The sequence below is a fragment of the Mesocricetus auratus genome, unplaced genomic scaffold (genome assembly GCF_017639785.1).
Source record: "Mesocricetus auratus isolate SY011 unplaced genomic scaffold, BCM_Maur_2.0 Super-Scaffold_6723, whole genome shotgun sequence".
NCBI lineage: Eukaryota > Metazoa > Chordata > Mammalia > Rodentia > Cricetidae > Mesocricetus > Mesocricetus auratus.
The window spans coordinates 6,588,481-6,603,986 of NW_024429183.1; the positions used below are offsets into that span (position 1 = coordinate 6,588,481).

The following is a 15,506-nucleotide window of genomic DNA, read 5'->3' on the forward strand; positions in this document are numbered from 1 at the left end:
CTGCCATGTCAGCTCCATGCCCTCTTTCGTCTTCTCCACTTGGCTCCCTCTCTCTCACTCGGACCCCTTTTCCCTCATTCTCTTGATCTTCCCCACTCACTGCCCCTTCTCTCATGGTCAAGTCCATTCTGTTGGCCATGTTCAACCTACTACTCTCCCTGCTCTGGACTTTTCCAGATGCTGCTGGCTGTACCTTCCCTCATATCTACAGTAAGAACCTCCCTGCTCAACCACACTTTGGTGCGGTCATGTCCTCAGTTTATACACTCACTAAGTAGCCCAGGCTAGCCTTGAACTCTCAGTGACCCATCCTCTCAAGTGCTGAGACTACAAGGCAATCTCCATGCCCAGTTTCTTTTTTTTTTCCTCTTCCTTTTCTTCCTTTTTCATTTTTCTATGTAACCCAGACCTAGCTTCAAACTCCTGATCCTATTGCCTCAGCCTCTCTAGTGCAGAGATCACAATGTGACCACCATGATGGCTTCATTTTTCTTTCTTTTACCTGCTTTTATTTCTTTTAGACACCTAGGCATGGAACTACTAGGGATCAACTCGATAAATATTTTAAAAAATTTGTATATGTTCATGTGTCTGCATGTATATGTATGCATGTATATATGTGCCTGTATGTGTGCAAGTGTGTGTGTGTGTGATTGTGTGCCTGAAAGGCAGAAGGTTGCAGCAGATCCCCCGGAGCTGGAGTTACAGGCAGTTGTGAGCTGTCCAACTCAGGTGCTGAGAACTGGACTCTGGTCCTCTGCAAAAGCAACAGGTACTCTTAACCACTGAGCCATCTCTCCAGCCCCACATGGTAACAGTTAAATTGAGCAACAACTACCACACTTCCCTGCTGTGGCTGTGCCATTTTACACCAGTCAGATACAAGGTTCCTGTTTTGCTACATCTTTAGCAATTTGTTCCCTTTAAGGAAAAAAAAATCGAGAGCAAGGGCAGTGATGGAGCACGCCTTTAATCTCAGCACTTGGGAGGCAGAGGCAGACGGATCTCTGTGAGTTCGAGGCCAGCCTGGTCTACAGAGTGAGTTCCAGGACAGCCAGGGCTATACAAAGTAAACACCTCTCCAAAAAGGAAAAAAAAATTGAGAAAATGTTTCTTGTATCCCCAGGCTGGTCATGAAATCCCTACACGTCTCAGAGTGACCTTGAGCTACTGATCTTCAGCCTCTACCTCACAAGCACTGGGATTACTTGTATGTGAGCTGTCACCCCAGTTTTTGTGGGGTTGGGGATTGAAGCCAGGACTTCATGCATGCTAGGTAGGTAAGCACTCTTCAAGCTCAGGCCCATCCTCAACCCTTCTTTTACTTAAGAGTGAGAAGTCTCATTTAAATTTTTTTTGTTTGTTTTGTTTCTTTGTGTAGTTCCAGCTGTCCAAGAACTCACTCTGTAGACCAGGCTGGCCTTGAACTCACAGAGATCCGCCTGCCTCTACCTCCTGAGTGCTGGGATTAAAGGTGTGCACCACCATTGCCTGGCTTCATCCTTCATTTTTAAAAGCAGTGCTGTCAGGTCACATGGCTCATGTCCTTCAAGACAGATGAATTGACAGGTTCTTAGGCAGACGGACTGCCACTGTTATGGTTCAGATGATGACATGTGAATTAGAGTTTCTATTACTGTGATGAAACACTATATCAAAGAGCAAGTTGGGGAGGAAAGGGTTTTTTTTTTTTGTTTTGTTTTTTGTTTTCTTTGAGACATGGTTTCTCTGTAGCTTTGGAGCCTGTCCTGGAACTCACTATGTAGATCAGGCTGGCCTCAGATTCACAGCATGAGCCATCACTGTGTTGCTGGCAGTTTCTTGTCCAGCCTGGTCCCACAGTTGCCTTAGCCCCAAATGAACACATGGGTGCTATATTCATTATAAAACTGTTGGCCAATGACTAGGGCTTGTTATTGGCTAGCTCTGTCTTAATTACTAACCCATTTCTATAAATCTATGTATTTCCATGTGGTCTTATCTGACCGGAGAATGGTCTGAACCTCTTACTCCTTCTTCCACTACATGGAGTCTCCTCGCAGTTTCTCTCTGCCTACGTTTCCCAGAATTCTTTTTTTTTTTTTTTTAAAGATTTACTTATTATGGGGCTGGAGAGATGGCTCAGAGGTTAAGAGCACTGACTGCTCTTCCAGAGGTCCTGAGTTCAATTCCCAGCAACCATATGGTGGCTCACAACCATCTACAATTCAATCTGGTGCCCTCTTTTGGCATGTAGGCAGAAAACAGTATATGTAATAAATAAATAGATCTTAAAAAAAGATTTATTTATTATGTATATAACATTCTGCTTTCATGTATGCCTAAACACCAGAAGAGGGCACCAGATCTTATTATAGATGGTTGTGAACCACCACGTGGTTGCTGGGAATTGAACTCAAGACCTCTGTAAGAGCAGCCAATGCTCTTGAGCCATCTCCTCTAGCCCTAGAATTCTTCTTGTCTCCTAGTCCTGCCTATTTTCCTGTCTCTGTTGGCCAAACAGTGTTTTATTCATCAACCAATACGAGAAACATATATACATAAGGACATCCCCCATCACCATTGAATGGCTTCAGTACTGCTTTTAAAGACTTTATTCAAAAAGTGTTCAATAGCAACCCTCCTCAAGATGAAGGGCTTAGAACCTACAATACCAGAGAACTCTGCTAGGCAGGTGTCCTGACCTACATGACACTGTGTGCTTCTGAAGGAGAATAACCCTACTTTCCATCATCAGGATGAGTTTGCAGGCTGTGTGTACAAACCCAGTCACTTGATTTGGCCTTCTGAAAGATTCTCTAAGTTCTTTATCTTGTGACATCAGTATTATGTGTGTGTGTGTGTGTGTGTGTGTGTGTTTGTGTGTGCAGGTCATAGGATAACTTTCAGGAGTGGGTTTGCAGAACTCCTTCCATCATTCAGGCCCCTAACTCAGGTCTTCAGGCTTGGATTTTTTTATTGTTTTTAAGTGCCTCTGACTCCTATAGGGTAACTCTGTGGCCAAGGTTACTACTACTACTACTACTACTACTATTAATTCTTCTTCTCCTCCTCTTCCTCCTCCTCCTCCTCCTCCTTCTTTTAGGTTTCTGTATTTATTTATACAGTGGTCTGCCTGCTGGCCAGAAGAAGGCACCAGACCTCATTATAGACAGTGTGAGCTGCCATGTGGTTGCTGGGAATTGAACACAGGACCTCTGTAAAAACAGCCAGTGCTCTTAACCTCTGAGCCATCTCTCCAGTCCCATGGTTAGACTTTTACAGCATGTAACTAATGGTCTCAATGTCTACTACCCATGTGAGCCATGGCAAAAGGCAGCCCTCCTTTCAAGACTGGTCCATGTAGCATCTACAATGCTGACTCAGCAGAATCCAGTCCCCTCCCCCCCCAAAAAGACTAAAATGAATGGCTGTGGAGCTGGTTTAATTGGTGAATTGCTTGCCTCGCAAGGATGAGGACCTGCATTTGATCCTCAAGACACACTAAAAGAATCAAACAAGCCCAAGTCAGATGGTGGTGGCACACACCCTTAATCCCAGTATTCGGGAGGAGAATCTCTATGAATTCTAGTCCAATTTAGCCTACAGAAGGAGTTCCAGATCAGCCAAAGTTACACAGAGAAACCCTGTCTCAAAAAGCAAAAAAAGAAAATAAATAAAAATCCCAAACCAACCAACCAACCAACCAACCAAAAGTATTGGTTGTGGTGACATGCACTTGTAATCCCACCACAGGAGGGGCAAACAGAGATTCTGGGCTCACTGGCCAGCCAGCCTAGCCAACTTGTTGATTTCTATATCAATGAAACTTAGCCTCCCAAAATTAATTAACTAATTAATTAAAATAAAAGGCAGAAAGTGCTTAAGAATAAAAGACACCAAGTTTGGCTTCTGGCCTCTCAAGTGCACACACACAAATAAAACACAAAGGGATTCAAATTTCTTCCCCATCAAATTATTTTATTAGGTTAATGAAACAGCTTGAAGACAATTCATTTTGTTCAGCACTCTTCTAGAAAATTGTTCAAGTTGTAAACGAACTTCCAGTACATAAAACAGAATGACTTGACCATACACAAAGTTCAGCTCAAAATACAACACTCTGTTTTCTTACCATTATAAAATCCAGTCAGTACAAACTACGTAAAAAAGATAAAACACCTTCACTGATCCTTGATACAAGAGAACAGCACAATGGCAATATTTCCCCAGGACGTGGGTCTAGTGTTGGGGGTTACATACCATATCCCCCAGTTACACACAATATCCAAACCCCGAAAACAAAGTGCTGCTACTTAATTTAAGAAAATTACCATATCCTTCCATATCAATGTTGCTTGTAAACCATAAAGTAACTTTGTAAGAAAGGTTACAAATTAAAAAATGACTTCTGACTTTGTTATAGACACCAGCAAAGGAATAAAAATCTATACCAGGTACATTTGGCCCACAAAGCAGCTGACAGGGACATTGCAAGGAAATTCAAAATTTTTTTCTATTCTCCTACTGAATTTACACAGTTTTGTACGTTGCAACATTCTGGCCCCTCAAACAGTTTGCACTTTGTAGAGAATGACACTTGTTGTATTTATGCACGCCCATTGCAAGTGCATGTTTGTCAGTGGGAGCACAGTGTGAAGAGCACTCAGCTTAACCACAGTTCAGCCTGACCTGAATGCAGTCTTCCTGGAAACATCACTAGATAGTTAAGTGTTAAATGAAAAGCTGTTCTATAGGTACCATGCCAAGAAATACACATATGGCAATGAGACAGGCTTGCGCTTTAATAGGATGGATTTTGTTACGGTATTTTTGAAACCTGGTATTATATGGTCTCTATGGAGTTGTCCTTATGGTAGGAGAGGCATCAGAGAACAAACTAGCTTTTAGCAAGGATAACTGTTGCGTATCGGTATGACCGCAGCACATTGTGCTCAGCACAATACTGACCGGGCCACGGGTGTACTGCAAGCCACTTGAAGGGTGTGGTCTTGAGCCTGGGGACAGACTGTTTTATTTAACTCTTCTCAATGGGGTTTCCTCCGTAGTTCTCTGTCCTAGCAGAAGATAAACACTAGTGGCAGGACACCAACAACTGCCGTATTCACTGTCGTGTGTGGTGGGTAGATCTTACTCACACAGGAAACAAAAGCCCTGATCACTGCAGAATGAGGTATGCCTGGGCTGTGTCTACAGCCTGGATATTGACGAGAAGCGAGTGCGGGGCAACCTCTATGGCAGCAGTTCTCAACCTGGGTCTCGACCCATTTGGGGGCTACATATGAGATATCCTCATATCAGATATTTACATTACGACTCATAACAGCAGGAAAATTACAGTTGTGAAGTAGCGATGAAATGCTTTTATGGTTGGGGGCGGTCAGCACAGCATGAGGAACTGTATTAAAGGGCCACAGCATTAGGAAGGTTGAGAACCACTGCTCTACAGGTTGGGGCCCAGGACCCACTGTGAGGTATACTCAGCACTTCCACCAAAGCCACCATCTCTGTTTATGGCTGTCACAATTTACCAGTGGGACAATGGTCAAAGAAAGTATTGCCATGCCACTGCTGGCATGGAGGTTTATGGGAGAGAGAATACAAATAGGAGCTGGGTTCTGAGTGGGTTCAAAGTAAAAGGACCCGTGGGCAAAAAAAGCCACTCATTGATGAAGTATGCAAAGTCTGCTATACAGCTTGTGCTTTCTTTTCTTTTCTATTTATTTACTTATTTAGTTGTTACTTTTGTTTGCTTCTTGAGACAGGGTTTCTCTGTGCAGCCCTGGCTGTCCTAGAATTTGCTCTGTAGACCAGGCTAGCCTGAACTCAGAGACAGCCTGCTTCTGCCTCCTGAGAGCTGGGATTAAAGGTTTGTGCCTGGCTTCTTTTCTATTTTTTTTTTTTTTAATTGAAGGCCACTTGGTATAGTTCCCAACATAAAGTCCTTCAACCCATGGAATTTAGATGACCTCTGCATGATGAAACTGAATTCTAAGGTGCCAACTAGAAATAGGTGTTACATGATAGACAGGGTGAAGCTTAGGTAATTTTAAAATCTGATGATACTTTTGCCCTCGGTACCATTTCCCACATTACTTATTTGCCTTTATTTGCGTGTGTGCGTGAGTGTGCTATGTGTGCGTGTGAGGGTTTGAGGAGGTCCGAGAGGGTTTCAGATCACCTGGAGCTGAAGTTCCAGGCACCTCTGAGCCTCCATGTGAGTGCTGGTGGACTCACTGGAGAACAGCAAACACTCTCCCCTGCTGAGCCATCTCTCCAGCCCTACACCGTTATTGTTGTTTATACAAAGCCTAACAGCCAAGTGCAGTGACTTAGTCCAGGCTGCAATTCACGATCACCCTGGCCATCAACATCACATATGTTTTCTTGAGTTTCTTTTGAAGCAAAAACCCTTGTGATGAAAATATGAAAAAGTGGTCCCTTTTTCATTACAAACAAGCTAGTCCCACTTCTGACTCTACTCATAGTTTGGTATATTTAAGTCAGAGCTAAACAAGACGGGAAGAGATGGAAGCCTGGCCTGCTTTTGGGAGCATGCCATGGGATGCAGGAAAGAATCCCACAGTGGTTTTCGGGCCAAGAGCACAGGACCTATCAGACAGCCTCTGTGAGGTGACCCAGGCTCTGAGTACATCTCGATGGACAATCTGGGGCCCCACAATGCTGTGACAGGGACTAGATGCTGAGGTAGTATGTGTGGCCTGGTGCTGGCCCCCGACTCAGAGAGAGCCCTTGGTGGCCTCAGGGCAGGTGTGGAAGGCTCCTGTTCATCTCCAGGGCTTGAGGCTGGAGATGGGTTTGGGCTATGCTGGATGCTGACCCAGGAAGCTGTTGGGACTGGCTGGCAGGCAGAAAGTGCCAGCACAAAGGCATGACTGGGGCCAAGAAGGCACGCCTTTTGGAGAGGCTGCTGATGCCATGCCCAGTGGTCCAGGGAGCAGCAAGAGTTACAGCTCTCTCCTTCCCTTCCCTTTTTCTAATTTCCTTTTTACATTTAATTATTAGTATGTGTGCGTGAATGTGTGTGGGGGTCATAGGACAACTTGTGGGAATCAGTTCTCTCTACCACATGGGTCATCAGGTTCACGTGTTAGGCCACCTTTTTCCTTTGTGAGACAATTCAAGCAACTGGGATACCAGGCGGGGACAAGTGTGAGAGGTCTGAAAGTGGCAGGAGAGTTTACATGACAATCTCTGGCAAACAGAACCACAGTCCTCCCTCTGGACAGAAGTCCTCAGCGGCCGAGGGAACTGTGTGGGCTGTGGGAGGGACCCTGTTCTCAGACGCCTTCCAGTAGCATCTAGGAGGCTATCAGATCTGTGAGGACAGCCCAGCACCCCGAGAATGGGGAGGGCAGCTGGGGCTGTTCTCACCTGCTAAGGCTGCTCCCTCATGACTACAGGGCTCCCATTTATAGGTAGGGTTGGAGTGAATGGCTGAGGTCTCCATGGCAAGCTTTCACCAGAGAGGAGACAGAATAGGAACATGAGACTGGTGTCCCTAGAAATGTTTCACAAGAGGCAACAAAGACTCATGCTAGCTCCCAGGGAAAGTTGACTGAGCTCACCAAGCACCTTCCTGGGTAGTCAGGCCAACTTGGGAGGCGTGGCTGTCATTTACCAGCTTAAGGCAGAGTAGGCAGCAAAGAGCTTAAAACAAAATGTTTGTCAACCAAATATCATGGTTCTGGTGGACATTATGGCTTAAAGAAATCTCTGGAAATAAAGGATTATTATGGAAAGTTGGACCGTAAGCACCCTGGTGAAGGGACTGCCATGGTGGCTGGTGGCCACTGGCCACAGTCAAAGGACCAAAGTGATGACAAGCAGAGCGGAGGGGAAGGGAATAAGGCAAAGAAAGCATAGAAGGGACACAGGGCTACTTCACAAAATCCTCTGACAACTCTCTCTGACTCCCCCCTTGCAGTGGGCCCCTGGGAGTGCTCACAGAAGCAATCGCTCGCTAAGAAGGCACCCTATTACCCCAAAGCTGTCCCACCTAAAGATGACAGAAGAGCAATCCTAGCACTTGGGAGGCAGAGGCAGGAGGCTTAAAACCTTGTCCCAAAAAAACTCAAGAAAAATAAATTAAATAAACGAGCAAGATGGTGAAATTCTGTAATTCTGCCTACTGGCCTGAAATGTCCCGGAGTGTACATATCTCCTTTATATGCCTATCGCCAAGGCCAGAGCTTAAAGGGCCTGGTCACCTGCTAAGTGGCTAGATAGTCCCAGGCTGCTCCGGCCTCACACTGCAGGCCTGCCTAGAACCTCCAGGCTGGAGGCATGGCCCTCACCACACAGACACTGAGGGGCCTAGTTTCCACATACAACACCCTAGTTAAAGATATAGAAGCTTAGGTCCGTGGCCTCAGTCAGAGATCTAGAAAATACTTAGTTTATTTGGTCAAGCTAGATGACAAATTTGTCATTCTGGTGAAAAAGAAAAGTTCGGCCTAGGTAAAGGATTTTAAGGAAATTTAGAGGACTCTATTAGGTAAGCTCTCAACAGAGGGTGACTGAACCCTTTCTTTCTTTTTTTTTTTGAGGACAGGGTTTCTTTGTGTAGCCTTGAATATCCTGCGACTCACTCTGTGACCAGGCTGACCTCAAACTCACAGAGATCCATCTGCCTCTGCCTCCTGAATGCTGGGACTAAAGGCTTAGGGTACCACACTTGCATGAGATTTTAAAATGTACCAGGACTCAGTTACTCTAAGCATGCAGGGCTCTGAGGGGAGAACAGGGCTGAAGGAGGATGGGCTCTGAGAGGAGCATGACATTCTTTTGGCCTCCACTGACTATCCAACACTTCCATTTAAGTAGGTCAGGTCCAACCGTGACCTGAGAAATGGCCATCCCTATGAGAACTAACTCCTGGAAGAGCATCTCCAATTGCTGACTCCTTTGGCAGCTCCAGAGGCTGGGGCATTGAGAGCCTGTGCCTGGAGGCGTGGAGAAGGCATGCACAGGGCGAGGCGCAGGAGAGTGCCCTGATGAGTGTGACAAACCAGACGAGGCATGAGCTTAAGGAAAACATGATTCGAGGTAGTTGGGTCAACCTCGATCTTGAACCTAGAAAACATCTGTTTCATTCTGACATCTGCTGCTGCCAGGACTGAAGGAGGAAGAGAATGCATCGAGCAGCCAGTAAAAGGAAAAGTTCCTGGGAATCAGCAGCACCTTGCAAGAACCAACAGCAGCCTCGAGCATCTAAGTCCCAACAGTGTGCTGGATCACAGACACACGCACTCTTCTCTGATCCTAACAAGGACAGAAAGGAAGCCTTCCATTGTACACAGCGCTGCTGTGTGAATGTGCTACTTCTCTGCAAGAAAACAAAGCCTTTTGAATGACTCTTTCCAATTCAAGTTGAGTTTCAAGTAATCACCTCGCAGTAGCCCCAGGAGAGTTACTCTCCTCCAGGTTTAAAGTGCCTATTAAAAAAAGTAGGAAATTGGAAAACACACACATCTTGGAGGACTGAACTTCTCAAGGCTGCTCACGGCTTGCTTTCAGGCATTTTTTACAGGACAGCATGCTGAATTCTTCTCATCTGCCGGGGAACCAAATTCCACGCTACATCATGAGGTAGCTGACAAGAGGGTTTGTTTTTTCCCTACAAACACAAAGAATGGGAATGACTGCAAGCAATTCCCATCCAGCTTTGCAGGAAACGCCATGAAGGAAGCGATGGAGACTTCCCTAAGGTGTACCTGGCTCTCTGTGCCTGGTGAAGAGGAATAAAGCAAGGTCCCAAGTCTCCTGTCAGTGCTGAAACAGGCAGGAGGCAAAACTTGCAGAAGAGCCCACAGTTCAACTCCACCCAGACTTCATTGGCAGCAAGAGAGCTCAGGTTTCTCCCAAGCCTGGGCCAATGGGCTGGCTCTCATCCCTACCCCAGAACTGTATGTAGACATCTAAGTAAGCTCTAAGGAGCCTCTGGAGACGGTTCAAAAGGCAGAAGGCACCCTCAGCACATCAGAGCAGTCTCCTTCCCCTTCTGACTGCAGGGGGCAAATCAATGAAGTGTTAGCTTCAGTCTTTATGAAAAACCCTGCCTTGTTTCCAGAAGACACTCAGGAAAGACTGGGACTTCCAACAGCCAATGGGCAAGGGTTTTCCAGTTTCTTCAGTTAAAAAGGTTTGATCTGGGAACTGAAATCATACTCCAAGTGATGTACATCTTAGGAATAAAAACATCTGCAAGCCAAGAAAACTCAAGTTTTTGTTCAACTGGCTGGACTACCCTTGGTAACCCAAAGGTCTGGCTTCTGCCTCTGGCTGCTGCTCACAGCTAACTGTTCACTGTAGGAAGAGGAGAGTGCCCCTACCCACCTCAGACACAGAAAAGATTTGAAGTCCATGTAAGATGCAGTAAATCAACCTAACATTAACATAATGAGCATTATGAGGTGTGCTGGGCACATGGTCTCACTGACCTACAGAAGCACTTGGGGATGCAGGCATGTGTTAACAGTACACGAGGCACCTGCAAGTTTTGATCCTGCCCCTCATGTCCTGCTCTATAGGAGGCCATCCCACCAATGCACACAGCTTCTCATCGAAAGCCCAGCAGAATTGAGGAGAGCACCCTGCCTAGAGAAAAGCATCCCATTGAAGGCTAGGGTGCTGTGACTCAATGCCACTTGGAAACCTGGATCAACTCACACAGATAGGGTCCCCGCTCAAGCTCTAGTGGTTTTACAAGGCAGGTGGGAGGGAGGACTGTGTCGCCGCCTGCTCCTTGTAGGGTTCCCAGAAATGCAAGCACAATTCTTGGGAGGCCCTCAGCATTTGCTGGGTGATCCAGGGCAGGCATTATCACACCTCACCAATCACTGGCTTCCTCTGTGCTCTTTTGGCTAAGGGGCGGTGACTTTAGGATAGAAGCCTTGCTCTATCCTTTCAGAGGGTATTTCTCAGGCAGTTCTGGTACCTCTAAGTGCATACAGTGAACATCACCTCACTCCTTCCCAGAGCATCCAACATCTTCACCCGACCACAGGAGCACTGTGTGACCAGGAAAGCCCGCCTACTATAAGACAGCACTGCAGGGTTTGTCACACTCCTTGGAGGATTTCTGGGATCCCTGGCATAGTGCACTGGGTAGGAGGTACCAAGAGGAGCCCTTGAGAAGAGCTAACTGTTTCCTTAGCCACCTGACTGGCATACTGTGGGAACCGGAGGCACCACAGCAAGGACAGTCCTACCTTCACCACCTCCATAAAGAGAATGTATTTCTGAGACACTGCTGAGGGGTGGCCTCCCCCACTTATAAAGGATGAAATGACACCTTCAAGCCACTGGGGATCACAGTACCCTCAGCAGTAGTGAGATGTAACAGGACACTCGCTCCACACAAACAAGCACAGACCCGGCAGGCTTTTGGTTGCTGCACGATGTGAAAAGCCCAACTAGATCCCTGACTCCTCAGAGCGATCAAAAGCATGCTCACACCCTTAGACTAGCCCTTTCTAGGACCAACTGCTAGGTGGTATACCCATTTTTAAAAATCCTGCTAAGGAAGAGAAATGCAAACCTAGTGGAACTGACTACCATTCAGTTCCACATTTAGACACAGCATGTGTTTGACACAGCCATGAAACTGAAGGTCGGCAGACTCAAGGTTTATCGGAAGCACCAGGAGACAGTAGTATATACAGCTTGTGACTATGCTTCAAAAGTAAACATATACAGACAGACTTATCAAGTCCTGTGGCACAGCATGCTCATCTGTCATACTTTTTCTTCTCCCAGAACATAAGCACTCTTGAGATTAAAAAACACTTCACTTTAAGTTAAGCACTTAAATCTTTGGAAAAAAAAAATCTATGTTTAGATATGTTAGAGAAACAAGCAGGCAAGCAGGCAAACAAACAAACTAACCTATGTTACACTCTTGTCTAGGAGAGTGTCTTGATCCACTATTGCAGCCTAAGACTTTCCAAGAAAAGAAATTGCACTTCCCCCAAGACATTTGTGTTTCAGATTTTAAGATTTAGCCTTGGTTGCCAAATGTAACATATACCCGGTCAAAGTGCCTTACCGAGAAGGGAAGGACCACTCACTCAGACTTTACCAAGACTTGTGCTTGTGGAACAGCAAAACACAAGCCTACTTGACAGTGGCTACAAGCTACTTCTCAACACTAAAAGAGAGTAGTTACAAAGAGGTATGATTGACTTTGAAACATAATAAAATTAAATACAGCCCCGCTTTTCAGCAGGATAGTCTCTCTCTCTCTCCCTCTCCCTCTCACACATACACACACACACACACACACACACACACACTCTCTCTCTCTCTCTCTCTCTCTCTCTCTCTCACACCTAAAAATAACAGTTTGGCACTTAGCAGCTTTTGTTGTTATTGCATCCTATATTAAGTTGCAAATTTATTTTATAAACATTAATTTCTGCAGCTACAGTGTCAATGAACTGAACTGAAAAACCTGTTTTTGCTTTTGTTTTTTTACGTGAACTGACCAAGTCAACAGGCACTATGACAACTGTCTCCTTGAAGAGGCCTGAGGCAGACAGAAGAATTTTAAACAAACAGACGGACAGACAGACAGACAGACTAAAACAAAAACAGAGCAGTTACCACAGCTGTCCTGGTATCAGTTTCTGTCTGCTCTGGCAGACCACAGCTCTGTCCTGTACAGGTACTTCACCAAAGTGTATTTGCCCTTCTGGCAATTTCTCTCCTCTGAAGCAACCATCTCAGCAACAGCAGAAAGTGCTTTCTCTGCCAAAGCTTCTTGGATGAAAAGCTTCCCAATGGGGAAACGCGCCAACAACATGGCTGATACACAACACAATCCAAGCCTGGCTTTGACTGACAATGCATTTGACTGGATGGCATGAATGTGTGGCACATCTGACCTAGAGCAAAGGATAGAGACTTACACGCTAGACTTTCTCTTGCCAAGTTGCTTCTGGGCACAGCAGAGTCAGGAAGCCACTCCCAGCCCTTTTTACATCCACCCTCTGGGTTCTTTTCAGCAACTTTTTTTTTTTTTTAAATGTGTAGCCCAGGCTGGCCTCGAACTCGTGATCCTCCTGCCTCTGCCTCCTTCAGCAAATCCTACCAGCGTGCGCCACCACAACCGGCCCTTTTCAGCAACTTTTGTAATGCCAATCACAGGTATTGGATCATCCCTGCAGAGAGGCCATACTTTTTCAGGTCCACAGTGGGAAAATAGGATTAATGTTTTATATGCATTTTAATTGCATATAAACATCTCATGCAGGAAGTTTCTGGAAGAAATTCCTGTTCTCCAATTTATAACCAAAGGATGTACTTATACATTTAGCAATCACTAAGATACAATGTTGCCTCATCTAGTAATACTCTAAGAGAAAGAAACTTGTAGAAAACAATTAGAATAAGGATATCTATATCAAGTTGGCTAGAAATTTCATATTGCATACAACCCACACTATCAAGTAATGGAGTACACTCAAGTCCCTGATTTCACACCAAGGTGGCATAATCTAAATGGAGAACAGAATATCTCACAAGATAAATTCCACAACTAAAGATTTTTTTCCTAACGGGGGATGGGAACGAGGGTGGAAATGGCAATGAGTGATGGGGTGGGAGGGAACAGAATGAGATTAAGTTGAGGTAGTTTATTCTACCAGCCAAATATTACTGGGACTGAAAGTCATCTAAAACTCCTACCAGTGAACAGCTTTCGAAGTGGTCTGTTACAAAGACAAAATTCTAAACACATCTGCATTCAAAGGCAAGTCTGTAACTTCTAAGCAGCAGTAAACAGGACTCAGTGTGCTTTCAGACAGATTATAGGAAGAAGTTTTGATCCCTATGTACATTATCTGGACAGCTCTTTTTAATTGTGTTGTTTCATCACTTTTAGTCACAGCAGATCTCTATTGTTTGCCCAACTCTAAAATCTCCTCTGCACTAAGAGCCTGGAGTATAGGAAATGCTTTTGTTTTCCAGGTGGCAAAGAAGAACGGTACAAGCTCCCTCCTGAGCTGACAGCACCCGGGAACTCTCATGACTCAGCGTTTTTACAGTGAGCAAGGACTTTAAGCTCACCCAAGGGTGAGGACTTGAGCTCCCTGGGTGACTATATCTTTACTAAAACAAGATTGCTGCCACAGACGAGTTTTATCTTAGTTTCAATTCATCAGAGTATAGTTCTTAGAGAGTCTTAAGACAGAGCACTAGTAATAAATGGGAACTAACTGGCACAAACCTCAATTTACTGAGTGGGACTAGGCATTATGTCCCTCCACACACAGTACAAGGACAACCTTGTATGCTGGGTGTGTTGGCTTGCATATATGGATTCTGTTGTTTGTTTACCACAGCCACACATACTAGGATACAGCATCGGTTAGGTAAGAGTTCCCTTCTGGAAAAACGCACCTTCGGGCTTTAACTTTGATATTTCACATGACACTAACCCCCACTCCCTCCTCCTTTTGACATTCACTACCTCCACAGTTTACAGACGCATCAGGCTGGAGGAACTGATTCCTCCCGGGTAGTTTTTCAACAGTTACACGGTCTCAAACAAGAGCAGAAGCCCAAGCTTCTAAGCATTAAAAAACCACCTAAGAGTAACCATTACTGAAGCCCAGCACACAGCGAGATGGAGCTGCTTCTCTGTGCTTGCTGACATCCAGCCACGTGATGCACTTGGGGCGGGACCTCGCTTTGGCTCCTCCTCCTCCTCTTCAAGGGGAATGGACCCGGATGCGGAATAAGCCTTGCTGCAGCTGCAGGCGGAAGAGCTTGCAGTTGGCTATGCGCAGAGCGGCACAGCCTGTGCGCCGAAGGTCGGACGGCAGGAGTGGCTTCGTGTGGTGCCAGGTGCCCGTGCTTCTCTTAAACTCACGCACATAGTCATAGTTGGTACCTAAACCCAGAGAGGGAGCAGAGCTGAGCTGGTGCACTTGAGCCCTGGGAAGCAGTTCCCAAGACACCAATGCGGCATTCTCACCTGTGTCCAGGTCCCCGATAACATAAATACTGGCTCCTATGGGGACAGCCCCATACACAAAGGATGAACTGGCAGGGATGCACAGGTTCTGATCGTTAAGATAGATCCACCTGGAAGCAAGGCCAACAGATACAACTCAGGAAATTAAAAGTACAATGACATCGTTAGGAAGACAAGCATCGTCAGTGCAACTTGGCAAGTCACCATCAGCACACTGTACTGCCACTCTTGACCCCCACTTCACTCGCAGGGACCTTGGCTGTGGTCAAGACAGACAGCAAAGGCTCCAATACAGTGACTCCCACAGAGTGGGGCCGCCTCTGTTGACACCACAGCTACTCACTCATGTGTGGCTTATGCCACTCACATACTATTGCCCCACCCCAATTTAAATTTTTAACTGTGTGTCTGTGTAGGTATGTGCATATGAGTGCAGAGCCTACAGAGGTCAGAGGATGAAGTCAAAGCCCCGGAATTGCAGTCACAGGCAACTGAGAGCCCCTAA

At 45.8% G+C, this 15,506-nt stretch overlaps 1 protein-coding gene across 1 annotated transcript in view; it reads right to left on the reverse strand.

Moving 5' to 3' along the window:
* Positions 1-3,939: 3,939 nt before the first annotated feature.
* The window catches only part of Gan (gigaxonin), a 60,851-nt gene continuing 49,284 nt past the window's right edge, over positions 3,940-15,506 (reverse strand). Inside the window, 2 exon segments of the mRNA XM_040736261.1 lie at positions 3,940-14,917; positions 15,002-15,111. Coding sequence (XP_040592195.1) covers positions 14,736-14,917; positions 15,002-15,111 — 292 coding nt within the window. The 3' untranslated portion in view covers positions 3,940-14,735.